Source organism: Dryas octopetala, chromosome 2 (genome assembly GCF_963921425.1).
Source record: "Dryas octopetala chromosome 2, drDryOcto1.1, whole genome shotgun sequence".
NCBI classification, from domain to species: domain Eukaryota; kingdom Viridiplantae; phylum Streptophyta; class Magnoliopsida; order Rosales; family Rosaceae; genus Dryas; species Dryas octopetala.
The window spans coordinates 19,597,196-19,616,807 of NC_141367.1; the positions used below are offsets into that span (position 1 = coordinate 19,597,196).

Here is a 19,612-nt window from a genome sequence, read left to right on the forward strand (position 1 = left end):
CACCTCGAGGTACGAACTGAAATTCTTAAGGAATGACTTAGGATGCCTTAAGGAACGACTTGAGAAATTCTAGGGTACGACATGGAAAACGTCAAAACATGACTTTGAATGTCACTAGGTACAATTTGAAATACAACAAGGGTATTAACAATTAAATTACCTCGAGGTACGAACTGAAATTCTCAAATAACGATTTGGGATGCCTTAAGGAATGACTTGAGATGCCCTAAGGAACGACTAGAGAAACTCTAGGATATGACATGGAAAACGTCAAAACATGACTTCGAATGTCATTAGGTACAATTTGAAATGTACCAAGGGTATTAACATTTAAAATACATCGACGTACGAAATGAAATTCTCAAAAAACGACTTGGGATGCCTTAAGGAACGACTTGAGATTCCCTAAGGAGCAACTTAAAAAACTTGAAGGTATGACATGAAAAATGTCAAAACATGATATTGAATGTCACTATGTATAATTTAAAATGTACCAAGGGTATTAACATTTAGAATATCTTAAAGTACGAACTGAAATTCTCAATGAACGACTTGGAATGCCTTAAGGAACGACTTAAGATGCCCTAAGGAACGACTTGAGAAACTCTAGGGTATAACATGAAAATTGTCAAAACATGACTTTGAATGTCACAAGGTACAATTTGAAATGCCCCAAGGGTATTAAAATTTAAAATACCCCTCAGTTCGTACCTCGAGGTATATTAATGTTTATACCCTTAATTGGTGCATTTCAAATTGTATCTAATGACATTCCAAGTCATAGTCTAAAGTTTCTCAAGTCGTTCCTTAGGAAATCCCAAGTCGTTCCTTGAGAATTTCAGTTCGTACCTCGAAGGATATTAATGTTAATACCCTTGGTGCATTTCAAATTGTATCTAGTGACATTCAAATTCATGTTTTGACGTTTTTCATGTCATACCCTAGAGTTTCTCAAGTCGTTCATTAGGACATCTTGAGTCGTTCCTTAAGGTATCTTGAGTCGTTTCTTAAGGCATCTTAAGTCGTTCCTTAAGAATTTCAGTTCGTACCTCGAGGTATTTCAAATATTTATACCATTGGTGCATTTTAAACTATACACAGTGACATTCCAAGTCATGTTTTGACATTTCTTATGTCATACCTTAAAGTTTCTCAAGTCGTTCCTTAGGGCATCTCAAGTCGTTCCTTAAGGCATCCCAAGTCGTTTATTGAAAATTTTAGTTTGTACCTCGGGGTATTTTAAGTTTTAATACTCTTTGTGCATTTCAAATTGTACCTTGTGACATTTAAAGTCATGTTTTGGCGTTTTTCATGTTATACCCTAGAGTTTCTCAAGTCGTTCTTTAGGGCATCTGAAATCGTTCCTTAAGAATTTTAGTTCGTACCTCCAGAGATATTAATGTTTATACCTTTAATGCATTTCAAATTGTATCTAGTGACATTACAAGTCATACCCTAAAGTTTCTCAAGTTGTTTATTAGGGTATCTCAAGTCGTTCCTTAGAGCATCCCAAGTCGTTCCTTAGGGTATATCAAGTCGTTCCTTGAGAATTTTAGTTCGTACCTCGAGGGATATTAATGTTTATACCCTTAATTGGTGCATTTCAAATTGTATCTAGTGACATTCCAAATCATGTTTTGACATTTTTCAAGTCATACCCTAGAGTTTTTTAAGTCGTTCCTTAGGGAATCTCAACTAGTTCCTTGAAAATTTCAGTTCGTATCTCGAGGGATATTATTGTTTATACCCATGGTGCATTTTAAATTGTATCTAGTGACATTTTAAGTCATGTTTTGTCGTTTCCCAGGTTATACCCTAGAGTTTCTCAAGTCGTTTCTTAGAGCATCTCGAGTCGTTCCTTAAAACATCTCAATTCGTTCATTGAGAATTTCAGTTTGTATCTCGAGGTATTTTAAATGTTTATACTCTTGGTGCATTTCAAATTGTACCTAGTGACATTCAAAGTCATGTTTTGACGTTTTCCATGTCAGAGTTTCTCAAGTCGTTTCTTGGACATCTTAAGTCTTTCCTTAAAGCATCACAAGTTGTTCCTTGAGAATTTCAGTTCGTACCTCGAGATATTTTAAATGTTTATACTCTTGGTGCATTTCAAATTGTACCTAATGACATTCAAAGTCATGTTTTGACATTTTTCATATCATACTCTAGAGTTTCTCAAGTCGTTCTTTAGGATATTCTCAAGTCGATCCTTAAGGTATCCCAAGTCATTCCTTGAAAATTTCAGTTCGTATCTCGAGGTATTTTAAATGTTTATATCCTTGGTGTATTTCAAATTGTACCAAGTGACATTTCAAGTCATGTTTTGACGTTTTTCATGTCATACTCTAGAATTTCTTAAGTCGTTCCTGAAGGCATCTTAAGTCGTTCCTGAAGGCATCCCAAGTCGTTCATTGAGAATTTCAGTTCGTACCTCGAGGTATTTTAAATTTTAATACCCTTGGTGCATTTCAAATTGTACCTAGTAACAAAACCATCTTAAGTCATATCTAGAACAACAAAACCATGTCGGAATTTTATGGAACAACTTATCCAGATCGGAGTTTGTTAAACTCAGATCAAACAAAAGAAAAAAATGACAGAAAAAAATGAATTTATTGATGTTTCCAAGTCTCAATCCAAGCTTTGTTTTATTTGTTTTTGCATAATAATGAATACAATGTTCTTGATAACCTTTTTCCCCGATTACACTCAAAACCCACAAAATTTCAAAGGAAAACAAAACGAAAAAAAGATATGAAAAAGAAAACAAAAAACCACTTCCCAATCTCTCTTTCTCTTTCTCTTTCGTAGACTTGGCGTTTCAAATCCAACGCAACAAAAAGAAACGAACAAAGCTTTCAAAGAGAGAGATTTCTTAAATTTCACCGCAAGTAGGTGTTGTGATCACGAAACTCAGGCTCGATAAGGATCGCAAGTCCTTGCTCGAACGCAAGGCCAAGTGTTGCGCCGCCGCTGACAAGGAAGCCGGGCTTAGTCGGGTTTGAGTGGTGTTGGTTTTGGTTCAGATTCATCAGTGAAATATAAAGCTAAGGGAGGGAGAGAGCTGGGGTAGGATGAAGATGGAGAGGGGTATTTTTGTTCGAAAAGTGGCCAAAGAGTCATAAAAGATAAAGTTGTGAGTGGAAGGTTAAAAAAGATATAGTTGTATTAAAATGGGTTATTTAATGAAATTTTTCCTTTCTTTTGGTGCACACTTGAACCAGGGTATTTTGAACCCTTGAGGTCTTTAACTGATAGTATCGAATTGATATCTGAGCTGAAATTGGCTTGTGGTGAAATTGTTGACGTGTTGAGTATTATGCCTTCTATACTTTGTGATTCTGTTCACCACATAACAATGTGGTCCTGTGGTCGGTCTATAGAATAAGCAGTCGGATTTCTTGATCACCACACAACAATGGTTAACAAAAGCGAATGTTGGTGAAGCCTGCAGCCATATCTCCCCACAACTCTCAGAAGGCAAATGTGCAGCAGTGCCTCAAATTTTCTCAACCTAATTAAAAGGACAGAGCCAGGGGTATAAAGTAGAAAAGAACAGCCACTTCAAATTTTAATTCATGGCCTTCTACTTGTCACGGTTAACAAGTTGGGTATCCCCACCTGCCTCTCCTCGAGTGCACTGTTTTTTAAAAGGAAATGTTCCATGAAAATGCAATAAGGCTCCAAATCCATTGTTGCATTCAGCTCACTACAATATAAACATAGTGAACACCTTACATATCCAATGTGCATGGCTGAATTTGATGGGTTATATAGATAGCTAATCTATATCAAAATATCAATTGAGGAAGGACTACAATGAGGAAATATGAAATTTCCTCGCAACATTGAAATGCACCTTAATTGGAAGAAAGAATGTGGTAACTCATTCAAAATATATCTCCATAATATTTGGTAGCAAGATTCATGGTTTCAACAGTTGGTTCAATGTTCTGCAATAATCTGCGCAAGACAGATTGGACATGAATTCTTTCATCTGGCTGACTCCAAAGGACTCGAAGGACTTCAGGAGGAAAAACAGATGCCGGCTGAGCAAGCCACTGGCTGCCATCTACTTCCATTCCGTTTAAACTGGACATTAAGACAAGCATAATTAGAACCTTTTATGGATGATATACATAAAGATATTTTAAACTATAAACCTTACTACCTATTGAGAATAGTCAACATCTTAGGCCATTCAGCAAGCCTGAAATGCACATCCACAATGCCCTTGGATCTTTTCTTCACTTTCTTCACCTGCCCGTGACGTTTACAAATGGACTGGATTGTTTCAAAAGATGATGCTATATCAAGAACATTTGAAATCCTTATAACCGTTGTTCTTGGCACATCAATTCTGAAGATCAGTAGCTGCTTTCCTTGAACACTTAAAGCATATGCTGCAATCGCTCTCTCTTTGGCATCTTCTGTCTGCAATGAAGCACTTGAAGCATAAATTTCAGAAATAGTTGTTAACATCTATGAGAAGAAAGCTCATCACTATTTGTCTGAGAAAGTAAAACCAAGATAGCAGAGTTCTGTTCACCCTTAGAATACAAATGGTTCTCTCAAGAACTAAAAAGTGAAGACATCGAGCAAAAATGATTAAAGGAAAAGGCAAATAGGTAGGTATTCAAGTTAGCAACTTTAACTCATACTACTAAGCTAACAACAGTTGGGCGAGAACAAGCATGAAAATCCAACCTATGGGCCAGTTCTGGAGCTTCAGACCTAGTCCCAACACTGGTAACAAAAAAAAATCAATATTACAAGCATTACGTACACATTTATTTCTTAATCAGTAGTGCTAGATATACCACATTTTTATACCATAATTTCATACCACCTTATGTGGCAACTTACATGGCATTCATACATTGGATACTAAATAATAAAAAGAAAAACCCAAAAAGAAAAAGAAAAACTCTGTCCAATAAAGTAATGACACATGAGATGGTATAAGAATGTGGTATAAGAAATGTGGTAAGTATAGCATTATTCTTTCTTAATATTATTTATGGGATCTACAATATTTGCATTCATTCACCAAAATTTAATCATATCAGATTCATTTAGCCTTAGCAGCCAGGTGAAATAAGATTACCACTGAAACAATTGCTGAAATGCAAGTATCATAAGTCTAAGTTGCAGCTGATCACACTTTATCTTGAACAACTTCAGACAATGCTTTATAATTTGACAATTTGTTTGTTTATTTTGGTACGTGATGCTTTATGATTCAGTCAAAAACCAGAAGAAAGGAAAAAAAGCCTCACCTCAAATTCAACATAAGCAACAGAGCTTGAGGAACCTAAGAAAAAGCTGGATATGCCACTCCCACAGAAGGCAAGAGCCTCCTTTAGCTGTTGTGAGCTTATATCAGGGGTCAACTGTTTAATCATAACTGTCCGTGTGGGATTCTTTACTAACCCAAGAGGAACTTCAGGATCACCAATCAGGTTAGGAATGGAGATCTTATTAGGCACATCTTCCAAAGATGTTTCCTCCACCAAGACATCTACATTTTCTATAAGCAGATCAGTTTTCATGAGAGCTCTTTGTGATCCTTTCCTGGTCTGCAATAAAACAAAGGATGGTTAAGAAGATTGCAAAGTGGCTTAAAATGATATAATGCAATTTCCACCCAGTCACAATTTAATGGCCTGTGCTCTTGACGACCATGAGATGGTTCATCATTTCAGCTGGAATGACAGACTGACATTTTCCTGAATTTATTTGCAGCGGCATGAAGATGAACTTGTAACATGATAAGCCATAACTGGAAAACATAATGACATTTGAACCTTTAAATAACAATGTTTGCTCATACCTTAAAATGCACGTAAGCATCTTTGAATTTGCTTCCTTTAATTGAGGGAAGCAGTCGTACCTTCTCAACTCCACAATCGTTAAAAACATCAGAAATAGAACTTCGCTTCACATATGTGTCCAGAAATCTAACCAATACTTTTCTTTCCGTAGATCCCTCTTTTTGGTTGAATGTACTTGGGATCTTATCTAAGTCTTCCTTTCTGGTTGAAAGACGGACCCGTGGGTTTAATTTTGACTTCTTTTGAGCTGCAACTTCCACATCATCACTGTCACCTTCACGTATAAAGTTTATATCTATCATGGAAGGGATTCCCCGACATTTTTGTTCTTCACTACCAATGGAGGTGCTAGTCGCCTTGCTCATGGCAGGCCCTTTTGACGAACTTTCTCTTCTTTTAGCATTACACCCATGTGAATCATCACGGCTCGGAACCTTTTTAACTGGACTTCGCCTTTTGATGATGTTGTCAGTATTGTTGGCAATAGTACAGTCCTGAGATGCATTAATTAAACCCTCTTGAGGCAGCTCCTTAATGCAGCTAAGTAAACTATCGATACCATATTTTTTTCCCATATCTTCACCTGTTGTTTCAGGTAAAGCTTCCAAAAGTCCATTTGAAGCCAAAGTATCGCTCTTCTTACCGAGTATATCACCAACTTTTTGATCATTCATTGTCCTCATAAACACGTTTGCCAAACGCATCGCTTTTTGGGAACCATCGGATGATGCAGTTATTTTACCCACATCAGATCCTGCAGCAGGTTCTCGATCAAATATCAAAGTTTTTTTGTCAAGTTGATGATTTCCATTTGCAACTTCCTTCTGCAATATCCTAGAAGCTTCACCCGGTAACTGATAAGTTAAGCAAGACAGGTTCTCAGATTCTGATTCAATACCCCCTGCTATTCTCAACATCACTTCCTCAAGTTTCCTGTGCGATTCAGGCTTGACTCCTGATTGATCCATATCCTTAGAAGATCTATTCCATGTTATATGAAAAGCTTCAGTTTCTATAACACTTTTTTCATTGTTTCGAGAATCCACAAAGCCTTCTGAGGACTGAACTAAACTTCCACTTGCACCCTGTTCAACAATTTTTGGACCGACATGCTCCTTTTTAACTTTAGTTGCAACAAGACCAGGCTTGACTTCTGATTGATCCATATCCTTAGAAGATCTTTTACATGTTATATGGGAAGCTTCAGTTTCTGTAACACATTTTTCATTGTTTTGAGAATCCAAAAAGGCTTCTGAGGATTGAACCAAACTTCCACTTGCACCATGTCCAACATTTTTAGGACCGACATGCTCCTTTTTAACTTTAGTTGCAACCAGACCAGCCAGATTTTCCAAAGTGCTTTCCCCCATTATATGCGATGACACATTTTTTGGACCAGAAGAACACACTACACCTCCTGAGGATTGAACCACACCTTTAAGTTCACTAGATTCAGTGCTATCTAAATGTTTATGCACCTCAAATTGACTAGAAGCTGTAGCAGCAAGCACATCAGATGAAAACTTTTCCCCAATTATATCAGATCTTACACTCATAAAAATATTCTCCTTGCAACTGTGAGGATCCCTTATCACTTTTGGCATCTGAATACTAAGATTGGGTTGACCACTTTCTGTGTTCTGCGGACTATTCTCTGTCTTGAAAACTTCAGAAACTGTCCTATCAGCAGGATCAATTTTTTTGACAGTGATTTGCTTTTGAACATGGGGACTTCCCAGCACCCTTGCCTTCAGATTAGTATAAATGCCTTTCAGAGTATGCCATGTGCTGGTTTGAGCCTGTGTTGGTTTTAGGAAGACCCCTGAATGCATCTCCACATTTCTATAAATTTGAAATGTACCACAGGAAGGTTTTAGCAACCATGACAGTGCATAAGCTACTGGCTACCACAATACATATTCACTGATGAAGATGCACATTATATAAATATAATAACATCAACAAACCTAACACCCAAATGAATCATAAAACACAAAAATTAGAAATCATAACTCATATGTGTACAATATTTGAATCATTATTCAACTCAAGTTTTGCTTGTTTCCTTTTTCCTATTTTTCTCTACCTTTCCCTCCTACCCCACTACTCCCACTTTTAACTCACTATTATATATTTTTTTAATGTGTTTGCAAATAACTCCGATTTAACCATAAAAAACTCTCTTCAGACTTCTATCTAATTTTATCGACACATGTTTATAAGTAACGAGAGAGAGAGAGAGAGAGAGAGAGAGAGAGAGAGAGAGAGAGAGAGAAATGTTTTATGTGGGAGAGCAAGCAATATAGATAAAAGTGGTTTTGCCTCACAACACTGTCCCTTTAATGGAAATCTGAAATTTCCTCCCACTATCTCGTCTTTTTCAATTGCATAAACTCTTCATACCAATCCATTGTATATAGTAACCAATCCACAAAAAACCACCACTCACTCGGACCCCTCAACAAATGAACAGAAAAAAAAAAGGGACACAAATGGAATGGAAACTTAGAAAGAGCTAGTGTATATATCCAATAGTAATCATTTATATAATTGGATCTGAAGCCATGGCTTTCTCATAATTATTGGTTTTCATGAGGTTTATTGAATTTTATTTTGTCCTTACTACCTAGTACCTAGGGATGTGTAATGACTTAACATTCTTCAAAATTGAAATCATTTATAAAATGAAGGCCCCTCAAAGTATGAGAGGAATTACAAAGAAATAAGGGCTAAGGTATAAGAAAAGAAATGCGTATGACATCAATACGAGATATAGCTTCCAAACAGAATCAGTTGAAAAGTAATCGAGTAGCACCCAAGAAGTTGGGAAAAAGCATGGACTAACTCTTAACTAAAAGTATAATGGAACAGGTTTCAATCTTGAAAGCTGCCATTTCATGAAAGTTAGTCTAATTATCCAAAAGCCCTGCTTGGTTGGGCTAGCACTTGGTGATGGCCATTATGGCGAACAATAAAGAAGCATAATGCACTATATGTTAAGAATGGTACACACGACAATTGAATCCAGCCCATGAAGACAGAAAATTAAGAGTTTTGGTGTCCAGGTTAGGGATTAACTCTTCAGTGGAAATTACTTGTACAGGTTTGTCTTCTCTCATAATAAAGCTGAGTACTCTCCATGTACGTAAACAAGATTTTGCTGAACCATGTAAAACTTTGTGTGTTCTTGTGGCTGTGTTCAACTTGGCTTTATCATTATACTTTTATTATTTCCGCCATTATTTGCCACAACTGAGGCTTTATATCCATCACTATTAACACAGGGTACATCATATAAAATGACCTAATTCCAAGATGTCAACTATAAATGACTCAGCACTGCATTGTCCGGCATGGTTGGCGTTGTTGTTGGTGATGATAATAATAATGAGGATGGTAACGTTGACACTTTGAAAGTTTTCTTATGTTCTTGTGGAGCTCATCATTTCCTCTATAAATTGTTAGCATTCCTTAAACATTTTTGTTTCTCATAGAAACTAAACAAAAAAGCTCTGTTTTTCTCTTTTAACTATTCTATCTTGGACTCTATGTCATGCAATGTTAATTGTAAACAAGCTCAAACATAAAATACAAACAGAACAGCACCAAATAGAAAATGGAGTTCTATGCTTTGGCCAAGTTGTGTCTGCTATACAACTCCGATGAACCCACAAAGGAGCATAATTCACAAATCCAGGCCCAAGTGACAAAAGTCACTTCACAAGATAGCACTAAACTTACATGATGCTGCATCCACTCAACCCATTAATCTCACCGAAAAGGATTAGGTAGACTCTAGAAAACCAATAAAGAAAACAGTTTTCTTACAATTTCATGTTATCTCAATAACCATCAAAGTTTTCAGAAAAATCCAATGAAATTTTATTGTGGGTCACTTAAACTCAAGAATAACAACAGCAAGAACACACAAGATAGCACTAAAGCCTAAAGGTTACATAATGGTGCATCCACTCAGCCCATTATTCATAACCAAAAGGACTAAGTAAACTCTAAACAAGAAAAAACAGTTTTTTTATCATTTTTATGATATCTCAATAACCATCAAAGTTTTCAGAAAAATCCAATGAAATTGCATTGTGGGTCACTCAAAATAAAAAATAACAACACCAACAACACACATATCATGAGAAAAATAACTTTGCTGGGTTCCAAGAAGACCTCACTTGTTATCCGACTCCTCAGCTACAGCTCTTTGCTCCTTTGCCGCCTCTGAATTCTCCAAACTCGATGACTTCTCTGCTCCGCTGCTCAACGAAGATGAACACCATCTTGTTGATTTGGGAAGCGCTGAAAATGATACTATTGATTAATAAGCAAAACCATAAATCTTTTCCACTTTCTAAAACTGCAAAAGAACGGCGTTTGTGAAGTGGGTTTTACCTCTATTGTGGAAATGGTGCCCTGGCTTTTGAAGAAGGAGACGAGAGAGGGTCATTTCTCCCTCGCTCTTCGCCTCTCCTCTGCTACTATGAGGAAAAGAGGTTTTGCAGAGGGTTTTGCAGAGGGTTTTGGAAATAACAATTTTTATTCTAATTGTTACTTTGTTTTTTGAGAAATTTTATTCAATAACCCTTTTAAATACCACTTAAACTTTTTTGACCCCCTAGTCCCAAACTAACAATAATAACTCTTTTACATTTTTTTAGACCAAAATATCATTTTATATATAAAAATGTCGCCAGAGTCCACAAAAAATTTGACCCAAAATTCCACTTGTTCCACCTTCTTCCTTCAGCAGCCAAACCCTTCTCCACCTTCTTCCTACAGCAGTCATGGAGAGCGACCTCCCTCATCAGCCAACGACCCATCATCTCCTCTCTTTATCTCTCTTCCCTTTTCTCCCAACCGAAACCTGAAAAAAACAAACAAAAAAAAATTCCAAAGCCCAAATTTGTGTGTTTTCTCTAAATGGGTTGGGAGGGAAGGAGATAGAGAGAGAGAGAGATAGATAGATAGATGAGAGGTCGGTGGGGGAGGTGGAGGATGGTGGTACGTACGGGTGGGCATTTTAACCGCGCACCGCCAAAACCAGCCGAACCGCACCGCTAAAAAATCGCGTTGACAAAAAAAGTCAACACCGCAAAAAAAAAAAACCAAACAGCACCGGTTCTCTCCAGTTCCGGTTCCGGTTCTATACCTTATTTAACCGCACCGAACCGAACCGCACCGCATATTTGCAAAAAAAAATATTTTTTTATATTTTTATACATATATACACCATTTTATATATATTTATACCATTATTATATACTTTTTATATACTTTTTGTACACATTTTTATACACTTTAGACCATAAACCCTAAACCCTAATAAAATATTAGAATTAATATTAACTATATTAGAATTAATATTAACGTAGCTATATTTTTATACACTTTAGACCCTAAAATATATTTTATATAACCCTATGACCTATTTTCTAGATATATAATATAATAATAAATTAATAATGTTTTAGTATATAATTTTAGTTAGTAACTTTGTTTTAAGCAGGTTCTTAACTTGTAGTTGTAGTCATTGGTTGTATACTTGTATAATTGATTTTGTTTTTAACTTTTAAGTTTGAAGCACTAAGCAGGTTAAGCAAAGTTTAATGTGTGAGTCTTTTTGGTTAAGTTCATTGAATTAACTTGTAAATTTGTTTTTTTGTTGCCAAAACTTGTTAATTAGGATGGGTTTGCATCATTAAATAATTGGGCTTAGGCTTGAAAAAATAAATGTGAGACCCAAAAGTGCTAATCTGAATAATAGCCCATTAGGCCCAGAACCGCAGTGGAGAACCGCATCGCACCGCACCTTGAATGGTTTGGTTTGGTTTGGTTTTTTTATTTCTTTCACAGTTTTATGCACCGAACCGCACCGTTTATTAATGTCCAGCGCGGCGCACGGTTCCGGGAGAAAAGTGAGTCGAACCGCACTGCGCCCACCCCTAGTGGTACGCACCGGCTAGTGACCCATCATCTTCTCTCTCTATCTCTCTCCCCTTATCTCTTAACCCAAATTTGAAAATAATAATAATTCGAAAACCCAGATCTGGTGAAATGTACTATAGTCAGAGAGGAGAAATGTGCTATAGCCAGAAGAGGAGAAAAGATGGTCAAATTTGTGGTTGCTACATGTGTCGACCAAAAATTGATCGTGTGGCAACCAGAAATTCCACCGAATGACGACCATAAAAGTTATAGAGAGGTAAAAGACACCAAAAACCCAAATTTATGGTTGCTACATGTGTCGACCAAAAATTATTCGTGTGGCAACCAGAAATTCCACCGATATGATGACCATAAAAGTTATAGAGAGATAAAAGACACCAAAAACCCAAATTTGTGGTCGCCATGTGGTCATGTGGCGACCACAAATTCAACCATAGGGCAACCATAAATTCAACCATGTGTCGACCACAAATTCGACTAGATCTGAAATTTTTTGCATCTTCTTCTTCTCCATTGCTGGGTTTTGATGGGTCTAATCTCTTAAAGAATTAACCATTTTTTGGGTTTTGCTGGGTGATAAGGGAGGAGGCGAGGGGTTTTATTTTTTGTAGGTTTTTCTGGGCTACATGGATTTTTTTTATTGGATTTTGTTGGGTTTGCTACAACGGTGAAGAATGAGGGCGACGGCGGCGGTTGGGGAGGCGAGGGGGGCAGTAGTTGGCTGGGGATGGAGGGAGGGACAGTAGTTGGCTAAGGAAGAGAAATAAAAAAAAGAAGCTACATTAAAAAAAAGGTTTAATATGGAGGGCATTATGAGTATTTCAAGTTAAAAAGGGTTATAAATGTTAGTTTTGGGGCTAGTGGGTCAAAAAAATTTAAGGAGTATTTAAAAGGGTTATTGAATTTCTCTTGTTTTTTTTTTTTTTTTACTAAAAACAAAAGGCTTGAATTGAAAAGTGAAAAAAAAAAAAAAAAGAAGCAAAAAGAAAAACAGGATATGGGTTTTGAAATTTTGTGTGCGACTGTAATATCATTTGATAATACACTTATATTATAATATGTATATAAATTTAAGAGTATTTTTTAGAATTTAAGATTGTATATGTGTTATAATTTATATAAATTGATCACATCGACATATGATATTACAGTCAAATGGAAATAATTATTGAGTTTTTTTAGTGTATATGAAAAAAGGTATGTTTATAAACTTGTAATTTTGGATTTGTCTATGTCCAATCTACAATGCAATGGGATTAGCAAAAATAGCAAATGAGACATTTTCGTTTGATTCATTAATTGTACAAACTAAACCGCAAAGCATAAACCAAAATCTGTACCATCAAACACATTAGCAATGATCAATATCAAGCATATTAGCAATGACTTATACAACATACTAGGATTTTAAAACATATTTCCCAAAACTAAACCACAATGTTCAAACTTAATCAAATGATTTGTACCATCAAACACCTTAGTAAGGACTTGTCCCCTGTTCAACATTTTAGATACAAAACTCTTTCAATGAAACTCAACATGCACTGGGTGATGTGATGTTCTTAGGACAATAATAATGACTGGTGTAAGTGATAAACTTCTGTCTTTTAAAACCAATCATGCACTGTTATAGGGTTCATATATCTACACTATATATATGAGTTAATTGTTTTAGCAGGAACGAAACGAAAGGGTAGGTGATTTCATGCATAAATATATCATATGCATTCAAAACTTATTTAAAAAAAGAATTAGGTTGCAGCGTAAAGCTCAAATTGTGGGTTTTTAACAATGTTTGTTTCTTTTAGAACACCCCCCCCAAAAAAAAAAAAAAAAAAAAAACAATGTTTGTTTCTTTACACATGCTAGAAAACAAGACTTTCCACATTAGATTGTATGAGAACTTTGCTTAGGCTTAGTTTGGGATTGCTGTGAGAAAAAACGGTTGTGAAGTAAAGCAGCTGTGAAGTAAAGTCAGCTGTGAAGTAAAACAGTTGAGTGTTTGGTAAATTATATTTTTAAAAGTATTGTGAGTACAAAAAACAATATGAAGGTGTTTGGTAAATTGTAATGTAAAACTGCTGTGGCTATTTATAATTACTAAAATGAGGGTATTATAGGTAAAATAAAATTTTCATTGTTGCTGTGATTCACTACAGCTTTCAAAAGCACCTACAAATTTGCTTTTTATTTTTGCTATGGAGAGTTGAGAATTGTGGGGCAAAAGCACTTTTTCATTTTTTTACCAAACACCAAAACTGCTGTGAGTGATTGAGAATTGTCATTCACAGCAGCTTTTGGGTCCTCCACAACAATCCCAAACCGGACCTTAATTTATTGATAAAAGATATTTGAGAAATGTTTAGCAACTTGGGATGTTTACTTGTTTTCGCTTGACTTGATTTTTAGTCGAAATCATATACTACAAATCTAGAATTTTTTTTTTTTGTATAACGTAGAATTAAATATAGTTCAATTCAAAGATACAAGAGAATCTTTTAGATTTGTAATACAATGCTCAAATTACAAGTCAAGTATTGCCAAAACAAGTTGTTGAGCCACTCCGTTAATTACAACATCAGTTTCAAGTTAGACTCCCTTAACTACAACATCAATTTAGTTGGATCTCGTTAGTATGACAAATTATATATATATATATATATATGTTTGTATATAATCTAGTTTATTCAAATTTAATTCATCTACATATGATTATATGTAATTATACATGTAAATTTTGTATATAATTTTGAATTGTTGATTGCGTTGACTGTACAATAAAGTCAATATGACTAATAAAGTTGAGGGATCGACGTTGTGCATCTGTATCACATGTATAATATGTATTATAGCATCACATTTTAAGTTAACTCTCTCTTCCACATAGATTCTCGTAGAAAAATTGATCATTTTGTGTATTTTTTTCTTGGGAGTTTTGCAGTGTGATAGAAGTTAGTAAATGTCTTCATTGGCAAGGACAATTCCGCAGACTATCAAGTCTTTTTAAGTTGAGAAAGAATCACAGTGAGCCGTCCTCCACAAGTCACCAATTTGTTTGATTCGAAACAGGAAGTCCATGCCACAGACAGAGACTGCAACACTCAAAAATATGTATGTATTCAACTCCTTATGACTCCAATTCATTTGTAAGTTTGTAACCCATATTCCAATATTAGACTTCATCTCACTGAAATTTCCTGGAAAAAGCCAGTGAATGTGACAATGCAATTCGGTGCAAATTTGTTTGCCCCAAGTATTAATTCCCATTGTGATATATAGCTAAATTTCATTTATTTTTCCCAACAAGTGAAAGTAAACTTAAAATATTAGAAGTGAATATTAAAGCTAGCCAGCAACGAATTCTATAAATGCCTAATACTATGCCTTAAACTAAAAGCCAAATATGTATAATTGTTTATTTGTAAATCACACGTATTAAATAAATACAAATATTTTTTTTATCTTCCCTTTGGTATTGGATCACCTGTCCTAATTTATAGAAGGCAGGATGTCACTATTTTATTTTATTTTCCTTGAGCATGTACAATGGCATGGCTAAATGATGTGCTATATGATAAATATAGCGGAATTGATAAAAAAACTCACTACAATGACATAGCTAAATTTAACATTTGCTATGCTATTGCTAAATTTCCACTATACATAACAGAAAATTGCTATTAAGGAACTCAATAAAAAAGTGGACCCATCATCTGAAAAGTATGGGTAAAGAAAAAATTAAAAAATCAAGTGAAAGAAAGTGATTGGTTGAAAAAGTGTTAGGCCCCACGAAGAGAGAAATAGAGAAAATGATATTCATGTGAGTGAAAAATGTTGCAGCAAAAAGCATGAAGATGGGCAGCTTTGATGAGTTGATTAGCCATATATGTATTCAAATGTTACAATTCTTAAATTTGACTTTGACAAGAAAAATAATAAAATATTAATTTGAGTATTAAAATAATAATATTTAAATATATTTAATATTAAGCTCATATTAAAGATCTCATTAAAATATTTACAATAATATAATTATTAAAATAATTTAATATATTAAATTAAATTTATATAAATATATATAAATATATTAAAAGAGTGCTCCTATTTACAACATCCTTAAGTTCTAAATTTCTAGTAAATGCAACATCCTCTAGGCGGAACCTGCTCTCAGTCGTACTTATTGGGCAATTGAAAGTGTCATATGGGCAGAGACCAGCATGCATGGCATCTCTTTCGGCATCCTAAAGGACTTGAATTCAAGAAACATACAAAATCTTACATGCCCCTGGCTACGGGTTAAAAGTCATGAACCCATTAAACCTAAACCTCTTTAGTCTTTAATTAAAGCTGGTCACCAAACCGAAATTATGACAGGTTAGTTGGCCTAATTCTTAAGCAAACATATCCTAGGAATTTACCATAAATCAGAGTCAAATAAAAATCTTCATAAACCATTATGAGGTTTGTTTCATCTTAATCAGTGATTTCTATTTTCTACGTTGATATTGTGCTTATAATCAAAATAAAATTGTTTTAAGATTTAACGCGTATATGGTTAGTATTAGCCGAACAACATAATTTTAACCATAAACACGACGTCATCGAATAGGCGGTTACATATTTTGAATTTCTTGCTAACAGATTATTAAAGCTAATAAATTTTCTTTTTTAATGCACTAATTAGATTGAATATCATGCTCACAGATTTTATTGACTTTAAATAGCTCCAAATGGTAGTAATTGATTACAAAGACAGACTACCAAACCGGCAAGCGTACCAAATTAGCTCCTTCTTCCTCCCCCTCCTTATCTAACCTTTTCAATTTGAAAAAAGTTAATCCTTCATGTGATTATCTCCTCTGCTTTTTTGTTTCTTTCTCTCTTTCTGGCCTGAATGTGATTATCTTCTACATATATCTCTGATAATCATACAATTTCAGGCATATTCTTATGGGTCTCAAAGATCTTCAGCTCAAGCTCAAGGTAAGCCTATCTTTTTCCGTTTTCCTTTTCTTGAAAAAGTGCATTTTTTTTACAATCAGAATTTTTAGTTTTCTGGATTTCTGAGTTCTGGTTGATAACCCTTTTGTAGTGCTAGAATATCTACGATGGATGGCAATTATGTTTGAAAAATGGGGAAAATGTTATTATCATAACCATGGAATTACCAGAAACAAAGTTTGATTCTCTGTTTTTTTTTTCCCCCTTTTTCTGGGTTTCCAATGTTCATTTGGATAATGGACATATCATCACTAGTTTTTACACAAATGTTTGTACACATGGTCATGCACCATAACATAAAAGTTAGACCACTTTTCTGATACTAATTGGTCATCAAATAGTAGTCATTGTTTGTTTATGAATTGGTAATGTATGTACTACATATGGGTTGAGCAGGGTTTCCAGCTGAGGCGATTTCTGGTGGGAAATAATGCTGGAAGCAAGAAAAGAGAGACTGCCAATTTTGAAAAGAAACCTTCATGGATGATGCCTGCAGTCTCACATGGATATTATACCATTGATGAGGGTTTTTCATCAAGACGTAGCTTTCATGAGCCCGACTCTGACCACGTTGTGGCTCAGAGAGAGCAAATTGAAGAGCTTGAGCTGTGGTTTTTTGGTGTTTTCGATGCTCAGATAGGTGATGGAGTTACCAAGTATATGCAGACGCATTTGTTTGACAAGAAGCCTAAAGAGGTAAACATAGTCTAGGGAGATTTTGTCTTTTCATACATTGTGTTATATTGTGTTGATCACAATCTGTTACTGTATGTTGTGCCAATTTGTATAATTCACTAGGTACAATCTAACATGTTATGTTGTCAGATTATCAATCTATATTAATCAAAATGTTCAATTTAACATGTTATGTTATCGAACTGTCAATTTGTATCAGTCACTAGGTAGTATATAACATGTTATGTTATCAGAATGTCAATTTATATAAGTCACTAGGTAGAATATAGCATGTTATGTTACCACACCGTCAATTTATATCATTAGCTAGGTAAAATCTTATTTAAATGTATGGTTTAAATTGAGAGTGAAAATATAACATGTTAGTTATTTGGCAAGAGAATGTTATGGGAAACGTTCCCTATTAAATTGAGGACAACTTCAAGTAATCACACCTGATTTTCATGAAGAAAAAGATTTCTTGATTAGTCACCTAGATGTTATCATTGTTAGTGTTGCACATTGCTAGATGGGTACTCAAAACTAGGGTTCACTTTTTGATGTCATTCTGTGCAGTCTCAAATAAAGGGAAAGAGCAATGACATAATGAAAAAAGCATATCTTGGTGCTAGAGCAAAAACTAGAGAGACCCATGGAGCAGAGGAGACACATGGAGTCGGTTCAGTTTCTGCAATGGTGATCGGAGGGGAAAAGCTTGTAATGGCTAACATGGGAGACTATAGAGCAGTTGTGTGTAGAGATGGATTGGCTCATCAGATAGGCAGTAGGCACAATCCATCAGCCAAGCTGCACAATCCATTAGCCAAAAGACATTGGTCTCAAAGATTCTTCAAAGGTATTGGGCACAATAATACTAGTCATTAAATTTGCTTACCAAATATTGTGGCAAACGATCTCACAATACCTTACTTGTGAAAAATAAATAAGTAGATCCAGATTAGAACCAATAAAACTGCCAGATATTTTGGAGAACAAATTTGGTGACCCTAAATGGAAGTGACTCAGCATGTCAAATGGCCACACCCATATTGTAGATTTTTGTCATGCTTGTGTTCTGATATTTGTGTGCATATTTTGATTGACACAATAGTGGGTTATTATGAGTGTACATATAGTTAGTGTGTGATACAGGCAATGCAGCAGGCACTAAACCTTCTAAAGGCTCAGACCTCGTTGTTGGGGCTGAAAGGATTGACACTGATACTGAATTTGTCATCTTAGCAAGCAGTGCAATTTGGGAGGTAAGATATATTATTAATTTATCAACCCACTAATTGGTGTCGCCCTCCCATAACAATAATATGTTTATCAAATGTTCGTCCTCAAAATCTTCTAGCTTACAGGCAATTCATCAACTTTGACATGTTAGGTAATGAAGAATCAAGAGGCAGTGAATCTCATCAAGCACATTGAAAATCCACAAGCAGCTGCTGAGCGTCTGGCAAATGAAGCTTCAACTAGAATGAGCAGAAGCAGCATTTCTTGCTTGGTCATTCGATTTGATTAACGCCATTTGAATTTCTGTGTCATTCGTCTGTCCATCTTGTGTGAGACGCACTGTTGATATTCAATGGTGTGAAACAGAAATAGAACAGGACATTAGTTTTACCTTTCACTTCAGAATGTGTAAATGACCTGGATATATGAAAAAATGTCCAAAGGAGTTCCTCATAGCCCTTTTGGAACAAAATCCAGCTTTTTATAATCTAATTTCTCTGTAGAACTGCTCCACAATTCTCATCCTTTCAAGTTTGACCAAGGATAAGAAAGATAAAAAGGATAAAGAAAAAGTCCGGCCAACATGTGCCGAGTACAAACACTGGGTTGAAATTTTGTGTGATGCCTTCATGTGACAAACAAATTTGTGCATCCATTTGCAACAAATAGTTAAGTATGGAGGCTTCATTGAAAAAATTGAAATAACGAGAACCAATTGGTTTACCAAGGATAATGCTCTCTTGCTAGGTACATGGTATGTTACTAGATTGTCAATCTGATTTCTGAACCACACATCCAAACATTCACATTATATTTCATGATAGACTAAATACATGTTAAAGAGTGACCAAGCTTGGAACAATTATGGGTTATGGAACAAATCCTAATTAGAACTTGTTCCAATTGTC

General features: G+C 35.2%; 2 protein-coding genes across 3 annotated transcripts; one reads left to right on the forward strand and one right to left on the reverse strand.

The window, feature by feature from the left end:
* Positions 1 to 3,767: 3,767 nt before the first annotated feature.
* On the reverse strand, positions 3,768 to 10,361 carry LOC147293828 (RNA-binding (RRM/RBD/RNP motifs) family protein). The gene is made up of 6 exons (XM_086233765.1): positions 10,236 to 10,361; positions 10,019 to 10,142; positions 5,834 to 7,676; positions 5,280 to 5,579; positions 4,172 to 4,434; positions 3,768 to 4,092 (listed from the first exon to the last, which is right to left on the reverse strand). The coding sequence occupies exons 1-6, from the start codon at positions 10,288 to 10,290 to the stop codon at positions 3,891 to 3,893; spliced, it is 2,787 nt and encodes a 928-aa protein (XP_086089891.1). The 5' UTR covers positions 10,291 to 10,361; the 3' UTR covers positions 3,768 to 3,890.
* A 6,192-nt stretch (positions 10,362 to 16,553) lies between these two features.
* Positions 16,554 to 19,567, forward strand: LOC147293829 (Protein phosphatase 2C family protein). Of its 2 annotated transcripts, XM_086231344.1 has the most exons (6): positions 16,559 to 16,635; positions 16,730 to 16,772; positions 17,187 to 17,486; positions 18,042 to 18,321; positions 18,618 to 18,727; positions 18,856 to 19,567. In XM_086231344.1, coding segments are annotated over exons 1-6 (873 nt in total). In that variant the 5' UTR covers positions 16,559 to 16,633; the 3' UTR covers positions 18,994 to 19,567. The 2 variants fall into 2 exon arrangements, with proteins under 2 accessions (XP_086087471.1, XP_086087470.1); XM_086231345.1 differs by having other exon boundaries at positions 16,554 to 16,772.
* Positions 19,568 to 19,612: the final 45 nt, after the last annotated feature.